The 18,791-nt window shown below is 35.3% G+C and overlaps 1 protein-coding gene across 1 annotated transcript in view; it reads right to left on the reverse strand.

The window, feature by feature from the left end:
• APPL1 (adaptor protein, phosphotyrosine interacting with PH domain and leucine zipper 1) overlaps positions 1–18,791 on the reverse strand; it is a 32,833-nt gene that overhangs the window by 4,148 nt on the left and 9,894 nt on the right. Inside the window, exons 5-21 of the mRNA XM_068983189.1 lie at positions 18,147–18,234; positions 16,732–16,773; positions 16,093–16,151; positions 13,211–13,357; positions 12,244–12,326; positions 11,406–11,564; positions 10,595–10,783; positions 7,740–7,782; positions 6,404–6,460; positions 5,210–5,301; positions 4,637–4,819; positions 3,233–3,285; positions 2,461–2,635; positions 2,324–2,360; positions 1,334–1,480; positions 707–757; positions 327–416 (exon numbers count right to left, since the gene is read on the reverse strand). Of these exons, the coding sequence (XP_068839290.1) occupies positions 327–416; positions 707–757; positions 1,334–1,480; positions 2,324–2,360; positions 2,461–2,635; positions 3,233–3,285; positions 4,637–4,819; positions 5,210–5,301; positions 6,404–6,460; positions 7,740–7,782; positions 10,595–10,783; positions 11,406–11,564; positions 12,244–12,326; positions 13,211–13,357; positions 16,093–16,151; positions 16,732–16,773; positions 18,147–18,234 (1,695 nt within the window). The remainder of the gene's footprint in view (positions 1–326; positions 417–706; positions 758–1,333; positions 1,481–2,323; positions 2,361–2,460; positions 2,636–3,232; positions 3,286–4,636; positions 4,820–5,209; positions 5,302–6,403; positions 6,461–7,739; positions 7,783–10,594; positions 10,784–11,405; positions 11,565–12,243; positions 12,327–13,210; positions 13,358–16,092; positions 16,152–16,731; positions 16,774–18,146; positions 18,235–18,791) is intronic.

Below are 18,791 nucleotides of genomic sequence, written 5' to 3' on the forward strand. Positions count from 1 at the left end.
ACTATAATGTAAACACTGTATCAGAAGACAGATGTCAGGAATTCCCTGGTGGTCCAGTGGTTGGGATTCTGCGCTCTCACAGCTGAGGGCCCGGGTTCATTCATGGTGGGGGAACTAAGATCCCACAAGCCGAGCAGTGAAGCCAAGAAGACAAATGTCATCCTTTTCTGCTATGCTGTGAATCATCTGTTTATGAGGTAGCTAAGCGAATGGAAATGGAACCTTCACTTGAACATTCCAAAATGAAAGTCACAGTGCTGAATTAAGGAAACTCTGTGTAAACATCATATCTGGTCAGAGAAGATCGAGACATTAGGACTGCATACCTTCTCAATTTGTTTTTGTTTACTGAGTTCTTTCTGTTGCTTCTCTTTTACTCTCTCTATTTCTTTTTGTTTTTCTGATGCCCTGCGATCCTGAGGAATAGATGAATACAACTGATGAATTAAATATGAAATAACTACCTTTTCAATTAATATTACCTTTGTAACCTTTTCAAATTATTATCTGCATTTATATGAGAAAGCACACCAAAAATTTACATCCTAATGTTAGCCATTTATCCAAATTCTAAATGCTATATATCAGCAATAGCATCTATTGTTAACTTTGTATAGCAAAATCATTTTTATTTACTTGTTAATATAAAAGCTCTTAGATTACTTGAGTTAATACTCTTGGACAATTAAGTATCTTAGATTCTTACCAATTCTGCATGCAATGCTATCTGTTTTGCCAATCCAACAGAATCACAAATCTAAAGGGGGGAAAAGTAAGAAAAACTCAGACAGTTCATACATCAAGGTGATAATTTCAAGTATCCAAATGGCTGATGTAACTAGTTTCATAACTCATTATAATATACTTTTTCAAACAAAAGTTGATTTAAGAATGTTCCAGCCCCAAAACCAAGCCTCTGTGTATTTTCTTCAGTCTGTGAGCTTCTACCACTGGCTCTCACATCTTTCAAGTCCCTCACTTCTTGTTATCTCAGATTCATCACTAAGATGGTAAAGCTGCAAAGAACAAAGCAAGCAGCTACTGCTGCTATTCTAAGCTGGAGATATTTGGAAATGGCTGATTATGGGAATATTTTGCATTCCCAAGACAAGTTAATGAAGCCAGAAGATTGCACCAGCTCTCAATGGCCAGGAAGACACAGGTCTGTGGAGTCAGATAGCCTAACCCATCAGCTCAGCTTTCTTCAAAACAATAGGCTTTGGTGAAGCAACTCAGTTGGACTAGACAAAGTTTGGGAGTTTTATCCAGAAATCTTAGTAAGAACTTTGACACATATTTTACAATAGAAACACATTTTGAAAAGCCACGGTACCTTTTCACCCTCATTGTTTGATTCAAATATGTAACAGACTGAGGACAAGTTACTTTCACTTCTCCCTCCTGATGTCCGAAGAACAAATCCAAAAAGCCTCTTATTTTCCTGATGTGTAGCATACAGAACTACACTGGGTAATGGAAACTGCACAGAAAACATCAGAAGCAAACGTGAGATTTTTTCAGATCATTGTAACAGCGCTTTTATATATGACAAACGCATGTACTTAGTTATTAAATAACATAAACAGAACATTAGAATCAATCATTTTTCTTAACGGAATGGTAATCCAAGAACAAACAATCTCACATTTGGTTTGGATTGCCAGGAACATTAAAAGGTTGTTGAATACTGAATTTATTAGTCATTAACACATTTTACAAAGTCAAATTCAGTAACAAATATGATCTCTGTTATTAAATGATTAAACAAGCACACACCTGCAGCTATTTCAAAATAGATAATTATAAAATAAACTCAACCATGTTGGCCTTTTAATTCCTTAATTTGTTAGTTTCTTTGTTAGTCACTCAGTCGTGTCCAACTCTTTGTGACCCCATGGACTGTAGCCCACTAGGCTGCTCTGTCCATGGGATTTTCCAGGCAAGGATACTGGAGTGGGTTGCCAGTTCCTTCTCGGGGGATCTTTCTGACCAAGGGATCTTCCTGATCCAGGAATCAAACCAGGGTCTCCCGCACTGTAGGCAGACGCTTCACTATTTGAGCTACGTTCTTTAGTGTATGCTATATGCTCCCTAACTGACAGATAAATATGAATACTAAATATCACACCAGACTGCACTGATTCTTTCAACTACATGGGATGTTACAACTTTTTTTGGAGAGATGGCCATAAACTCAATTATAGCCACCTAAAAATCAATCATAATTCATGCTTCCCTATCCAAATATTCAGTCAGGATTATCAGATGTGTAAGATGTGTATATGTACAAAGAGACTTAAAGCTTTAAACATGCAGAACTCACCGTGAGCCTTGTAACTTGTGTCTGTGGATCAATTAACCTATAATAATAAATAAAATTTAGGGAAAAAAATGTTAATTACGCTACAATTATATAAATATTTTTTCCCACAGTTTTTTGAGGGACAGGTTACTACTTACTTTAAACAATCACAAGTGACTAATAAATGTGATTCTGTCATACGAAAGATGTTATGGATGGCCCGGGCAGCTAAAATTTGGCGCATTGTTTCATAAACAACATCTGGATTGTCATCTGATTTCACCTCCATAGAACCAAGGAATCGGACAATAAACAACTGATGAAGAATAGACTCTACAACAAAACAAGGTACATTATATAATTTTAAATCCCACATTTCTTTTCCTACGGAATTAAATACACTGCCCTCTTTAGGTTTTCCAGTGAAATAGTCACTCTAGCAGAAGCACTCAGAAATAACTCCTAACTACAGTGTTCATGTTACAGAAAAAGTAAGATCTCAAATTCCAACAGCAAAAGATTATGCTTCAGCAACTGGTGGTTCTGAGTTAAAAGAATTCCTTTTACTATTCTGACAGCTTTACTGTTAGTTTGAAATTATATCAAAGTAAATAAGTATGGGAAAAAGAAAAAAAAAAAAATTATGCTCCAGAACCAGAAGAAAACAGCTGTTAGGAAGGTCAAAGGATATCTTATACAATGAGAATCTGACTATGAGGTCAAAAGTATGAGATTCTATAATTTTGTGTGAATAACAAAATCTTAAGTCTGAGTAAGTTCTGTTGCTTTAAGTGCACTAGGAGTAAAAAGAAAAAACTGAAGGAAAGATACGGTTAAAACACACAGCAGAACAAATGTAAACAACAAATTCTTCTCTCAGTTTACTGCTCTGAGAATCTCTGAAATATAAGAACACGACACTTATTTTACCTTCAGTTTCAGACTTTGTACCTCCTCCAGATTCTCCAAATGGATTTGTACGCCTGAAAAGTATTTTAAAAAATTATGATCCAGTGGTCAGTCACCATGAGCCACAGGGAACCAGTCTCAATCACTGAACCCAGAATTAAAAACTAAAAGTCAGAAAACCTTGTACACACATTTTTTTAAAGCTCAAAAATACCCCTTCCTGTTAAGGAACACTACTGATGACCAACTTACTTGTTACGAAGGCCCCTGCCCTCACACTAATAGGCTGAACTCAAAGTTGCTATATCTCAGAAAATGTAGACAGATAGGATGTTTAGCCACAAACATACAAAAATCAACATCATAATAAACTATGTTGCAAAAGTTCCTGAATTTAAATAAACTAGGACAGAGAAATGGCTGATTTAGCTTCAACTTTAGTTATATGAGAAAAATGTAAGGAATTTCCTTGGATTGTGGGGAAAAAAAAAAACAAAAAACCTTTTAGGTCCTCTAAGTATGTGACGCAAATTAACTACAATAATTTGAACATTTTCTAGAATTAGACCTGATTTCTCAAGACACACGTAACAGAATGCAAGAAGAACAACTAACCAGAGATGGAAGCAACTTCTTTCCTAAGTGTGCTTGGCTCATGACACACCCACAATAAAGGAAGAAAAGTACAATCCAAAGTAGGATTTATAAGCAAACAGAGAGCTAAGTGGTTCTAAGATAACACTGGCTTTCAGATAACATGACCTCCCTAATATGTATCTGACCTATTATATCAAATGCTAAGTATTTTCCTATGATCAAATGTAAATTATTCTTTCTTTGCCTCACTCATGTATACCCAGTTACTACATTATCAACTTATTAAGTGTCCAACCTACTTAATAAATGATTTGCCTTAAGCCATATTTCCCTCATCCATAATCAAAGAAAAATTTTAATGACTTTGATAAGGATTTATCATTATATAAATAAAGATAATTCATTAATAATTCATAGCATGACAATGTCTTAGTACCTTGCTGGAGATTTCTTATTCTAACACAAGATAACATTTTCCAATAAATCTATGGCACATATATATTACTCTTATATATTAAAATATTGTCATGATATCAACTTTATTGTCACAGGACTGTCACCTTTCTTCTGTAATTTTAAGAGTAAATACCTTAGAAGTAGATCTGATAAAACCATTCAGAATTGAATATTTCTAAAACTAAATTATCTGAACTCATTTAACTGAGGCAAAAACAGAGAAAAGCCTTCATGATTCCTCTTCAACTATCAAAATTCTGTTAGGTAATTACAGAAAGAAAAACATAGCTGATGCACAAGATATGTGAGAGATGGCTCTCAACTGTAGAACTGGACTCATAAGCCTTACAGCTTTACAGACCTATCACTCACCTGCCTCCCTGGCCAGAGGCTTTTGCCTGGCCAGACTGATCTTCACACACAGGAGAAATGATGTCAAACTGTATAGGGGTATCTGGGGCAACAAGAGAATCTAGAGAGAGGGCAGCCAAATTTGTGGACTCAGATCCTAAGGATCCTGAACTGCTGGTTCGAGCTGTGGGTGGCCGAGATTGTCTAAGCAGAGAAGAAAACAAGAAGGCATTGCATTTAGTTTTTTCTTGCAAATTAAACACTGAAACCATGAGAAAAAATATATAATTTTATAAAGTGATAAGAAGAACAAATTTTAATAAATACAACCCCAAATCACAGCTACTTTATCAAAAGATTTCTTTCGAATTACTAAATTCAGAAACATAAATCACTTTAACCTAGGGATAAACACTAAGGAAATTTGGAATCCTTATTTATTTAGTGCTCTTGCTGGTGAATTCACCAATTTGAAAGTACATTTTCTAGAACTATTCTGTACTAATGTAACTAGCACTGCTAAAATCCAAGTGTTTGCTAACACTTTCAATAGCCCATATAGTTCTTTAAATAACCTATAGTCTGGTAACTCACCCTGCCGGCCTCAGGCTCTCGTGCCTCTGCTGGAAAGATGGGGAAGGAGTGACAGCTTCCAAAGCTGACTGATTTACTCGTGCAGCAATTTCCTATTTTTTAAAAAAAGGACTAATTAGTAAAGCAAGAAAACCAACAGTTTAAATATAACTCTGAATTCTCAGAGTAGTCTTGAGTTATACTTAAATTGTAAACTTAAATTGTACTTTTGTAAAAATTACTAAAGTAGTTCCACATTTTCTAGCCTTAGTATTAAGATATATAATTAACTTCACAACATTATAACTTAAGTTTCCTCTTACTTCCTATAAATCTAAGGGAAAAACTTGATTTTTTCCTACTAATATACATAATAGGAAATATTGTTTTTTCTTTAAATTTTTAACGCCCAGATTTTTTAGATTAAGGTTTGTATTGCTAGCACCTAGTACAGTGCCTAGCATATGTGCAGTCAAACTTGCTAAGTATAGAAATTTTAAAAAAGTAAGAAATAATCACAAAATATTAAGTATATGACTATGATGCTGAAATTTAGAAAATTTTACAGAATGTATTTATGCTCAGAAATATCTGTGTATTTACTGATAAAGTTAATATGGATATTTTCAGGCCAGTTTTGAAAAAAGTTTCCATAAAAATATTTTAAAATTTATTAAATAATTTAAAACTTATTTAAAACACGAGCTAAATAAAACAGTATGTACACTAGAAAAAATAATCACAAAACATTTTTGTACTTCTGTGTCTTATAGTTAGGCAAAAATATGAAGACACTATCACAAAGTGATTAAATATTTCTTCTCTCATTAATATAAATAATTCTGGATAATCTCAAAAATATTAAAACTTTGACTTCTGATAAAAGTACAGTAAGTCTGAATTATTCAAATCCAAACTCTGTATTCGCTTTATATTCCCTAGATATTAACAAGTCATCTAATTTGTATTTTAATTTTTTGTTGTTTCCAAGGGACATAACAGAAAGAAAAATCTAGATTGGCAGGAGATCAAGTTAGTGAAAGCAAAAGACCCCACTACAGTTAGCACTGATTTTTTTAAATTCATAAGATCATTATAAAGCATTCAGGAGCAAGTTAAAAGATCACAGAACTTGAGAAAATGCAGGAAAAGCCATATAAGCCACTGAATTACTAAATTTTGCCACATCTGGATACCATAAAATAAAAATATTACCTCTGGGTTTTCACTTAAATATATTTGTTTAGATATGTTATTTATTGTACAGATCCACTGCAAGCGGAAAAAACAGAAAAATATGATTAGTATTTTTTTCTATAGCGCTTCCCTTCTAAAAGAGAGTATTCAATATTTAACTAACATAGAAGTTTCAGTAGAAGTAACATATAATCTTTCTTATAAGATACCTTCCTATATACAAAAGCATATATATGTATAATACTTGAAGGTATAACAGAACACTGAAGAGATTTGTTATTTTTAAATCCCACATTTATTTCATTAAAAATATAGCCATCATATTAAATTATAACTTAATAGTCTGTATTTATCTTTTTTAATATCACATCCTCCTCTAATCCCAACCAAATAAAACAGTCTGGACTCAGATATCATGATGAATACCAATGCAAAAAAGTTAGAGCTAAATATATTCCTTGTGAATGTATTTTACATATTTCCCTTTCAGGTTTATAAATAACACAGAAAACACTCATTGCCCCACATCCTCTGCTTCACTCTCAAGGATTCTGGTGCCTGAGGAGCCTCACAAAACTAACCTAATATTTATTATGTTTGGTAAAAACCCTGCAAAGAGCAGACGTATTTCTGTATTCCTCAGAGACCAAAAGCAGGTTTTAATACCTACTCTTTTCTATAAGAAGTAAATAAAAGTTGATCTCTACATAATTTCCAACATTGTCTTCTACCAAGACAATTATATAATAGCAGATAAAATGGCTCAGAATCAACTTAAGAGTATATTTTCACTGAAGATTGCTCAAGACACAGGTTTTCACCTGTTAGTTCTTAGTAGTAACTCACCTTCCATATTTGGTGTACTACAAGTAAAAGTGGGGCCAAAAACAAAGAGAGTCATGAGGAAGAATAAACACTCCCACATTTCTGTTTTTCTTTCTTTCATTTCCCCAAGGCTTTAAACTTTAGTTGCTTACTGCCATGCTACATCTGCTGCTACTATGTTCTTAATGCAGCGAATACTGTCTCAGAGGGTTAGTAAGAGAAGGGAATAAACTAAACTCTAGCCTCATGATACTAACAGCCTGCCAGAAAGCAGCAGTCACAAGGCTATTTCTGAATCTGAGCTTCTAAAAGGACAGCAAGCAGTGATCTCTAAGCTCTCTACTTATAGGTCCACTTATAAAATTCCATGTGAAACTTAAGAATGTTGCTTAAGGGACAACTGACTTTTATGAAAAAATTAACCATGATTTCCCAAATATCTAAAATGAACACATCAATATATCTTATCATCGGAAAAATAGCTTAAGGTGATGATAAAGAAATTAAATATGAATAGATAAAATTTTACCTCTTCATGGTCTTTTTTACTCTCTGCTTGCAAAATTGAAGACCTGAAAAAAAAAACAACCCCAAAAGTCTGACATTCAACTTTTTTCTAAAGTACTTTTAACATGAATGAGAAATGTTTACCTTTAAAGATACACATAAAACCAATCAGTATCAAAAAACAAAACACAACAGAAAACATGTAACGAAGGAGACTAACTACCAGAGGTATCAGGACTTAGATTTTAACAACTCTTCACTTGGTCTGTCTCTGCCAAGAGGTACCAAAAAAGAAATGTGCTGGTTTTCAGAAGGCAGACTATAGAAAAGAGACACTGACACTAAGACAATGCATTTTAACTTTCTGACACTCACCACATGTATTTCAAATATAAATCAGTGGTCTTAATAGAAAACACTAATTTTACTTCATTATTTACTATTTTTCCTTGAATATTTTTAAGTAAAACTTTTCAATATATTAATCACTAACATAAGGAGATGTAGGTTTATATTTTCTTCTCTTTTTTTGGAGGATAACTGCTTTACAATATTGTGTTGGCCTCTGCCATATATATCAACATGAATCAGCCTCAGATATACATATGTCCCCTCCCTCCTGTACCTCCCTTCTATCTTCCACCACCCCATCCCATCCCTCTAGATTGTCACAGAGCACTGGGGTTGAGCTCCCTGTGTCACAAATTCCTACTGGCTATCTATTTTACATATGGTAATGTATATGTTATTTAACTAATATGCAGAGTACATCATGAGAAACGCTGGACTGCAGGAAGCACCAGCTAGAATCAAGATTGCCAGGAGAAATATCAATAACCTCAGATATGCAGATGACACCACCCTTATGGCAGAAAGTGAAGAAGAACTAAAGAGCCTCTTGATGAAAGTGAAAGAGGAGAGTGAAAAGTTGGCTTAAAGTTCAACATTCAGAAAACTAAGATCATGGCATCTGGTCCCATCACTTCATGGCAAATAGATGGGGAAACAGTGGCTGACTTTATTTTTCTGGGCTCCAAAATCACTGCAGATGGTGAGTGCAGCCATGAAATTAAAAGATACTTGCTCCTTGGAAGGAAAGTTGTGACCAACCTAGACAGCATATTCAAAGCGGAGACATTACTTTGCCAACAAAGGTCCATCTAGTCAAGGCTATGGTTTTTCCAGTAGTCATGTATGGTTGTGACAGTTGTACTATAAAGAAGCTGAGTGCCGAAGAATTGATGCTTTTGAACTGTGGTATTGGAGAAGATTCTTGAGAATCCCTTGGACTGCAAGGAGGTCCAACCAGGCCCATCCTAAAGGAGATCAGTCCTGGGTATTCATTGGAAGGACTGATGTTGAAGCTGAAACTACAATACTTTGGCCACCTGATGCGAAGAGCTGACTCATTTGAAAAGACCCTGATGCTGGGAAAGATTGAGGGCAGGAGGAGAAGGGGACAACAGAGAATGAGATGGCTGGATGGCATCACCAACACAATGGACATGGGTTTGGGTGAACTCCAGGAGGTGGTGATGGACAGGGAGGCCTGGCGTGCTGCAGTTCATGGGGTTGCAAAGAGTCGGACACAACTGAGCAACTGAACTGAACTGAACTGAATGTATGTTTCCACGCTATTCTCGCAATTGATGCCACCCTCTCCTTCCTCCACTGTGCCCACAAGTCTGTTCTCTATGTTGCGTTGCCATTGCTGCCCTGCAGGTTCACCAGTACCATCTTTCTATATTCCACGTGCATGCATTAATATACAATATTTGTCTTTCACTTTCTGGCTTACCTCACTCTGTATTATAGGTGCTAGGTTCATCTATAAAGGTTAATATTTTAAGAGTTAGGAAAAAAAATTGTTTTTGTTAATTTTGCATCACACTGGGAATATGAAATGGAAAATCATGTTAAGCACTAGCAGAAAACTGAAAATATAAAAATGTAAATACATCCAGTAACATTAACAGTTTGGTAATTTGGACAAATGAACACAGGGACTCCCAACATCTGGTGTCATAAGTGGCACACAGTAATTGACATCCATTACATATTTACAGAAGGACTATGAAATAAACATTCAGTATTTTCTTAACTATTTAAAAAATGTACTTAGAATAAAATATAAAAACTGTAAGGCAATAGCCAAAAAGTTAATTGTTGCTTCTGGTTAGTGAGGTTATAACTTTTTTTCATACTCCCTTTTATATTTTTTCTGTGCTTCTCAAAAATTTGTTTTTAAAGCTATTTTATGGAATTCTTGTTTAATGCAAAGGTAATAGAAATTTTTAACATGGCATATAAATATTAATGGCCTAAATAACTAATATGATCAGAAATATATGATTAACATTTAAAAATATTACCGTTAGCACCTACTACACACTGGGCACATTACATATGTTAGATTTCTAGTCTTCATATCAATTTATAAAATAGAAATGAAGACCCTCCCTCCCCTCATTTTACAAGTAGAAAAATGAAGCTTAGAGAGGTTAGGTAACTTGTCTAAGACTATAAAGTAGCTGGTGGATCCAGAATTCAAACTTTCTGACCCCATGCTGAAACTCTTTATACTAACTTGTGCTGCCTTTCCGACACCATGCTGGACTTTCAGTGACCAATCTCTTAACATGAAATCACACGTCTTTACCACATAAACTTGCTTTGACAGCCTCAAAATATTAAGACATCATTTATGCAAGTCCAAAAGGAAAATTCAACTAATTTCTACAAAATTAAAATGAAAATTATCCTGATACATAATCATTCTAAAAGATCTACACAATGTCCAAATGCAAAGGAATTACCCTACATTTCAGTAGTTTAAGATATGACAGGTTTTTTCTAATAGTAGAGAAACATACTAACTTTTTGCCGTCGAAAGAAGTGATCTGAAAACAGTACCGCCTGTCTTCACAGTCCACAGCCATGACGGAGCAGTTGTCTATGTCCATGGCCAGGCCTCCTGCTACGTCGCCACGGGCCTGACTCATTAGGTTTCCACCCTGCGTGAAGTAAAACTGTCTGTCCCAGGTTGATGACACCAAGCCTGTTTTACTAAATGAAGAAAGTACATTTATTCTTTAATAACAAGCCAGGTAAAACGGCATGAAGGTGCCTAAAAAACATAAACATCAGTTTTTCGGTCATAAATTCACATATGCTGACCCCCTTGCGTGAGTGTGCATGTATATATTTCCAAAACAAGACTGGAAATGATCAAATTATAGCTATAATTGATGCTCCATAAAATACAGTCCAACATTCAAGGGAATAAATTCAAAACAAAATTTATTTTACTTCGAGGGTTAACTTGCTTTATCCTTTCTTTAGGTAAAAACTAACATTTGACTTGATGGTGCGATTACATATATTTTAAATTATGATAATGATTATCATAACATTTACTTGTTATGCCATTTATTTAAACTCTAATTGGTTTCCCTGTTTAAAATAATTCTAAATCATTTGATAAAAATCTAAATAGAATTTTACTTTTGAAAATTACTCATGTACCTCATCAGTCAAAAAGTTGACATAAATACTAATTGTGGTATTAGTAAAAAGATTCTATATTCAGTAAAATAAAAACAATTTGGAGATATCAATTATATATTATATTGACTTGCTATTGCCTTAATTGATACACAATATATGAAAATAACAATAGGTTTCTTACTTCCTAGCATTAAGGTATCCAGCCTTTCGGGTTAGGTTTCGATGAACAGGAAATTTTGTGGGATCTGGGTCAGGCACATATAAGGGGTCACTGGCCACTTCCAAGTCCTCTATTGTCTGCTGCATGGTCTCTACATCACTGTCCATTTCCCTGCGAACACTAACAGACAGAAGAGGTTATTTACTACCAACCAGAACAAAGAACACCTCACCAATCTCATTTATCTGTATATCTGTTCTGTATGTTTTCCTAAAGAACAGCAGTAGCATGCTATAAAGCAGCTTTACGTTTTGAAACTTTAGATATTTTGAAACCAATACCAAATTCCAAAGCTAATGAATCCACACCGAATGACTCACTTTGGAGGAATTTTCAAACTGCTCTGTCCTGTGCCTTTAAACAGTAATCATTTTCATCTCTCTCCATATCACAGTTTAACCACATGACTGCTCGGATTTTGAAGCTGATTAGAACTGCTTTTTCTCTCTCTAGATTTATTTAATAATCTCCCATCCATACTCTACAATTCAGATAATTGTGAAGATAATTCACTTATGGATAATTACTATTAGGTGCCTATTATATTCAGACACAAAACCTAGTTTCAAATCAATAAAAATACCATCCGATTTGACACTGTTATGAAATTCAGAGTCCAAATGCTGTGGAAGAGATGGTGAGAAAACCAAGAAACATCCACAAGCCACTCAAGAAACACTCCCATGGCAGGGAAAACAGCCCATCTGAAATTAAGTGCTAACTATTTTTAGATTATGGTATTTAGCTGTTAGCTTATTCTCATAACTTCATTTTCAGTTTTAAGGAAGAAAATACTTACTTCTGTACACTCGTTCCAATATTAGTTAAGAATTCTTCCAGTTGGTCATTGAGATTTTCAGAACCCATCTTAAAGAAACTTATCTGGGGCAAGAGGGTGTGGGAGTGGGAGGGTCAACAACAGAAACACACACACACAAACAAAATACTTAGAGTGAATCGTATACACAATTGCCAAGATACATAGTTAAGTAAAAAGGGTTATTCCCATTTGTGTAAAAACAGGTTGTAGTTTACAGTGATTTTTACTGAGCAGAGTCACTGAAGAGACTACATTTAAATTTCACCATGCAAAGTAACACATACATATGGTAAGTAAGTTTTTAAAATTAGAAAAGGCATTTTCAAACATTTCAAGTAAGTCACACAGATAAACTGTTTCATGTTTACTACAAAGATAAGTAAGTTTTATATCAGAGGAATAATAAGCACTCATTTTCAAAAGAATATTCAAATTTCATAAACTCTTCCTTTTAGAGCACTGCCATTTTGTTTTATGTTACTCAAACTTAATTTTCTAGCCTCCTTCCTGATGTACCACTCTTGGAATACTTTGGAGTTTATCCAATTTAACTCAGGAGGTATGCAAGGAACATGAGACAAACTCAAGCATGTCCATTCTCTTTCAGATTTCTTATAAAACAAGAGTGATTGGAAGCTTGAGCAATAGGAATAGCTCCGGAGTGCTTTAGCTTTCTGTTCGCTGTCCTCAGCTGCGATGGACAAGGTCTAAATCCAAGGTAAGTGTGTATAATTTACCCTAAAATATCTGAAATCTTCATTTGCAAGGAAAACCCTTCTAACTTCCTTAAGATAGCACACTGACGACATTTTTAAAAAATGCTTTAAAAACAGACAAAAATGAGTATTTGACCTTAGTTTGTAATATCTTTACATTTAACATAAAAATCTAACTTAAAAGAAAGTTCTCAGGACAGTTACAAACCAAAACACAGTGCAGTATTCACCTGAGCTTGCATATATCCCAGAAGAGGTTCTAACAATGCTATTTTCTTTTTGTACTGAAGAGTATTTAACGCACAAAAATAATGCATCATGGTCTGGTGTTGTTTTTTTCTCGAAGTGTAGACATCTTCTGTTACTTCATACTTCACCTTTGAGTGAAAAGATTAAAAATCCAATCATTTATTTGATTTTAAGTTACCTTTAGTGGTGGCCAACGGGAAGAGACTATCCAAGGGAAAAAGTGCATTGCCAGCAATTGTACATAGCTTTCTTATTTTCTGAGATAAAAATCCTGCAGAATATTGGATAAGATAGTTTCCCTGTTTTACTATCAACCACTTTCTTTTTAAAATGCACATTAAAAGCAGAATTCTGCCAATAACTGAGAACGGTATAGTGACTGAACTAAAGCCTGGAGGAAAAGCACACAGTCCGGGTTTAGCTTAGCCATTAATCTTTGACCTTTCTGAGTTCACAGCATACCATTCTCCTCCTGGTTCTCTGGTTCTCCCCCTACTGTGCCTCTTTTCTTATATTTGTTTTCCTTCACCCACACTTAAACCATGTCCCTTGTTGTACTCAGAAGACAAATACTCATGGAGCACCTGTTACATAATATATTGTCTCTTCTCTTTTCCTGCTTTCCTTAGAATACCAAATCAAGTACCAAGAATATTCCAGTACACCAATGACTCCTCAGCTGATATCTCCTCCCCTTCGTTCTCTCAGTTGTCAGCGGAAGCAGATCTCCAGGGGGGTTCTTTAGTTGTGTGTTTGTGCTGAAAATGTACACAGCTGAAGACAGTATGCTCCCTATAAAACTTGTTCCTCTACTTGGCTCTCTCAATTTCTCCTGGATCCATCCCATCATCCAAGAATTTCAGGACTCATTTTTTGTTCCTCTTCCTACCATAAGTCTTGTCAATTCTACTTACGAAGTATCTCTGGAAAGTATTCCTTCCTCTCCTCTTTCAATAGCAACCTCATCTGAGGCTCTTCTAATACCTTTGCAAACTATTCCAGTACCTTTTCATTGGATTCCCTCTAGCTTTGTCCCCTTCATATTTCCATTAGTATTTTTTACTTCTGTTAACACAACTGCATGTTGTTACTCATTTGCTTAAAATCCTTCGGCGGCTGCCTACTCTTGATAACACGTATTTCAGTCATTAGCATAGTAACCTGGCCGCAAACTACTGCTTTCTTCCTGTTTAGTCATACCTCCTCCCAATACATCCTGTGCTCCAGATGTACTGAAATGATTACCTTTCTATTATCATAATTATTGCAAGAAATAATAATAATTGCTAAAAGTCAGGTAATCTGTATGCATTCTCTTTCATCTTCACCACTACTGAGTTTTTGGAAAGGGAAATTAACTAACCAGTGTATGACCTCAGGCAAACAAGCCACAGAGCTGAGATCAGTCCCCAAGCAGTGTGACTCCAGAGCCAGTGCGCTTAACTTTTACACTCTCCAGACTCTACCATGTGCTTCTGCAGAGGCTGTTTTTCTTCCAGAAATGCCCTCTCCCCTAACCCCAAACCACTGATATCTGCTCATCTTCAGTGCAAATGGCACCGCCTAAAAGTATAACCTTTCCCAACTTACCAGTCAAAGGATATGCTGCCCTGTCTGTGCTCTTCCATCATTTTGTTAAGGCTTCTTTACTGCACTTAACTCCATGTTGATCCCGTATTCTGGCAGCTGCTCTAGCCGCATGCCTTCATACAGGAAGCCTTTAATAAATGTGGATTATCCACTCACTGAAGACAGAAGTGGAGCCTGTGCACACTGTTTCCCCATAGTCACCAATATGTAGTAGGTGCTCAACAAATTTTTCAAGTAAATTAGTGGAGATATTTTTTAAAAATTACCTGTAACAGCCAGAGGCAATGTAAAATAAAATTCATCCTCAGAGTCTTTAATTACTTGTGGCAAAATAACAAATGAATGTAGATCTTAAAATGTACATATTTTATTAATATCTGCTCCAAATTGAGTAGTCAAAGAAAGCAAGCCTGTGTACTGATTGTGAGAGAACTACCCCCTTTCTGTGTCACAGTGGCTGCTACACTGTCAATCATACCCAACTGTGGATTCCCACAATTCACTGTGCCGCCACCAGCAGATGCAGGTGAGGCTGCAGATACAATTCCCAGGCACACAGACTACCTCACTCACAAATACCTAGTGGAGGCCTACTCATCCATCCATCCATCCACACATAACATACATATTCTCTGTAAAGGAGGAGGTCCTCATGGCAGAATTTCGTTCAGTTAAGTATGTAACAGCTCAACATTTCCACCACAGTATCTCAGAACACACTTTTGAATACATATATATAACAAAACAAATGCAGTGTGATCAAAATACAAAGAGAAAGGGGGTGATGTTACACCTGGGCATCAATTACACTTTTGGAATAGTTATGTTTACTTATTAAATTCTATCACCAGAAAAATATTTTGTTTAAAAAGACAACTATTAATTATCTGACAATTAACAGTCAACAGAAAGGCTCTAAAATAACTGCAGAAAAGAATAAGGGTAATACAGCACGAAGTTACTGCTGGCAACCATTTTTAAACCAGAAAAAGTAGACCATCTAATGAAACAGCTGTTAATTGTGATTTGTTGTTGTTTAGTTACTAAGTTGTGTCTAACTCTTTGTGACCCCATGGACTGCAGCCCACCAGGCTCCTCTGTCCATTCGATTTCCCAAGCAAGATAACAGAGTGGGTTGCCATTTCCTTCTCAGGGGATCTTTCTGAACCAGGGATTGAACCCACATCTCCTACACTGGCACACAGATTCTTAACCACTGAGCCACCAGGGAAGCCCATTAACCGTGATACTGAAGGAGTAATATGTACCAAACCTTGTCATTTTCTCTTTTTTTGGACAATCTGCTGTATCTGTTAATTGCAGCATCATGATCTGGAAAACAGAAATGACTATTAACAATGCAATAATACTTTGCAAAACTTCTAAGTGCTCTCTCTAATGGGTTTCACATGTGCATCCTTCAACAGATATACTGAAACAAAATAAGAATTCTCTACTGTGTGATCAATGAACCCTTTTATTCCTCGCAGCCACACAGAAACACCCTAAAGTATGTTTCTATTTATTAAATTGGTAACAACATTTAATTTCAAGGAAACAGTAGTCTACTAAAAGTTTTTTTAAAGTAATTTTAGTATAAAAACAGCAAATACTCATTAAAGAAAATGTGAAATATAAAGGAAAATAGGAAGGAAAAATATATACCACCTTCTCAGGTATCATGATGGTAACAAACCACAAGATTTAACTTCCTTTAAAATTTTTCTTCTAGGACTAGGACAAACAGTGCAACTTAAATAACAACAGATTTAAATAATATTCACTTAAGTTTTTAATTAGATTCATTTCTTTTCAATTATTACATAAAATCTAGCTATAGGTTTGTGTTGATAAAGAAATGCATCATTTGCATCATTGCAAGAAATAACTGTACAAAGTAATAAGAGCTTACCATTACTAGCAATCTGAAACACTTCCTTTAATGTCAATATTTCTGGAAAAGTTCAAGAATAATTTATGTTTAGCATATTTATGAACTACCTTAAATTATGTTTAGAAATTTAAGCTACCATTAAAACTCCAAGTAATATTTCAAACTTCAACATTTAAAGTGAAAAAGTTACTGTTTCAACTAGCCCTAGGGAACATTTACTTTCATTAGCAACTGTTACACCCCCAGAAATTGTACTTGCCACAAATTGTAATATAACAGAAAAATAAAAATTTTTAAACTACTGCAAATTCTCAGATATACAAATATCCTGATTTAGCACCAGAATCCAACTTACTGATCTTCTGATATTGACTCTAATAAATTCAAATGCTGAATGAGAAACATTTTATTGACAAGATTTTGATATTCAGTTCCCTTAGACTGAGAAAAGAGGTCTTGTTTCTTGATCTTGGAAAAGATTATTCTTGAAGATTACCAAGACATTTTAATTCCATCTCTAAAATACATCGGTCTTTATTCCATGTATCATTAAATACTTTATCATCACTGATACATTAGCTCAACATTTTTATTCTATCTATGTACTGTGTAAGATAAGTCTATAAAGCTCTCATTTTATCAACTGATAATACGCAATGGGGGAAAACAAACCCACCACAAGCTACTGAGACGTGAGGCGGTAGATGGGCCAGCCCCCATACCTCCATCACTCCAACCCACCCACACAGCTCATCTCCTATGCCACTGTCCCAGCTGAGGCCTTGGTCACGCCTCACTGCACTCTCACAACTTCCGGGTCCATTCTCCTAGCATCAGATCCGTCATCCAAAAACAGTTAGAATAGGTCCACTTCTTAAAGACCTCCATTGTCTTCTCTTATAAGCTCAAGTCCAACATCTTTAGCATGATCTAATCTATTTCTAGAGGTATCTCCCACCATGCCTCAACACAGCCAACATTGCAGCCACACTGAATTTCTCAAAGCAAGCCATGTATTTCTACAACCCATAACTTTGTGCTTTCTGGTCCCTCTCATCAAACAATGACTCTCTTCTCTTGGCAAATTCTTCTTCATTGTTCAATGCTCCTGTCACATCTGTGGTGAAGCCTTCCTGACGCCCTCCTCTGAGCCAGCCTTCACTGCACCATGCTCATCCCAAATTACAAGAGACAGAGTACTGTAATTATGTTTACCTATCTGCTACTCTGAGCTTTTTCAAGGGATGTGGCATCTTACTCATATCAGTACTCCTCAGTATATAGCTTAACGTCTAGCAGGAGCCCCTATAAATGTTTAACAACTGAAGTAAAAGTGATACAGTCAGAAATGGTTAAGGTGTACAGTGGTACACATTTTATAAGCAGTGATCTTCTGACAGCTAATGAAAGTAAACATAAGCTTAGTTCAATACCTTTCAGATCTCTTTCTTTAAACTGGGTAATGGGGAACATCATGGCATCAGCAAGCTGCGTTGAAAGTACCGCATGACAAGAGCTAAGCTGGTAAAAGAAAGATCAAAAAACCCAAATAACTAAAAACAGACAATCAACCAGCATTATGGAAATTACAAAAAATCTAGTAAGAAGGTGTTGATACAGGGACTTCTATGGCATCCAGCAGTTTAGAGTCTGCACTTCCACTACAGGGGTCACAGGTTTGATACCTGGTTGGGGAACTAAGATCCCACTTGCTCTGTAGTAGAAGTGTAGTTTAAAAAAAGAAAAAAAAAAAAGATGTTGATAACATTTACATAAGGGAACACTAACATCACATAATTTTTTTTTTTGTCATCACATAATTTTTTGACAGTCAAAAATGTTCCATTTAAAACTCTCAGAAGAAAACATGTGATAATCTTGGATTTAGCAATGGTTATTAAGATATAACACAAAAGCACAAGCAACCAAAGAAAATAGAAACTGGACTTCATCAGAATTAACTTTTATGCATCAAAGGATGCTATCAAGAACACAAAAAAACCACCCACAGAGTAGCAGCAAATATTTACCAGTCACACATCTGATAAGGGACATGTATTCTTTAGAATGAGGAACTC

The sequence above is a fragment of the Capricornis sumatraensis genome, chromosome 10 (genome assembly GCF_032405125.1).
Source record: "Capricornis sumatraensis isolate serow.1 chromosome 10, serow.2, whole genome shotgun sequence".
In the NCBI taxonomy this organism is placed as follows: Eukaryota; Metazoa; Chordata; class Mammalia; order Artiodactyla; family Bovidae; genus Capricornis; species Capricornis sumatraensis.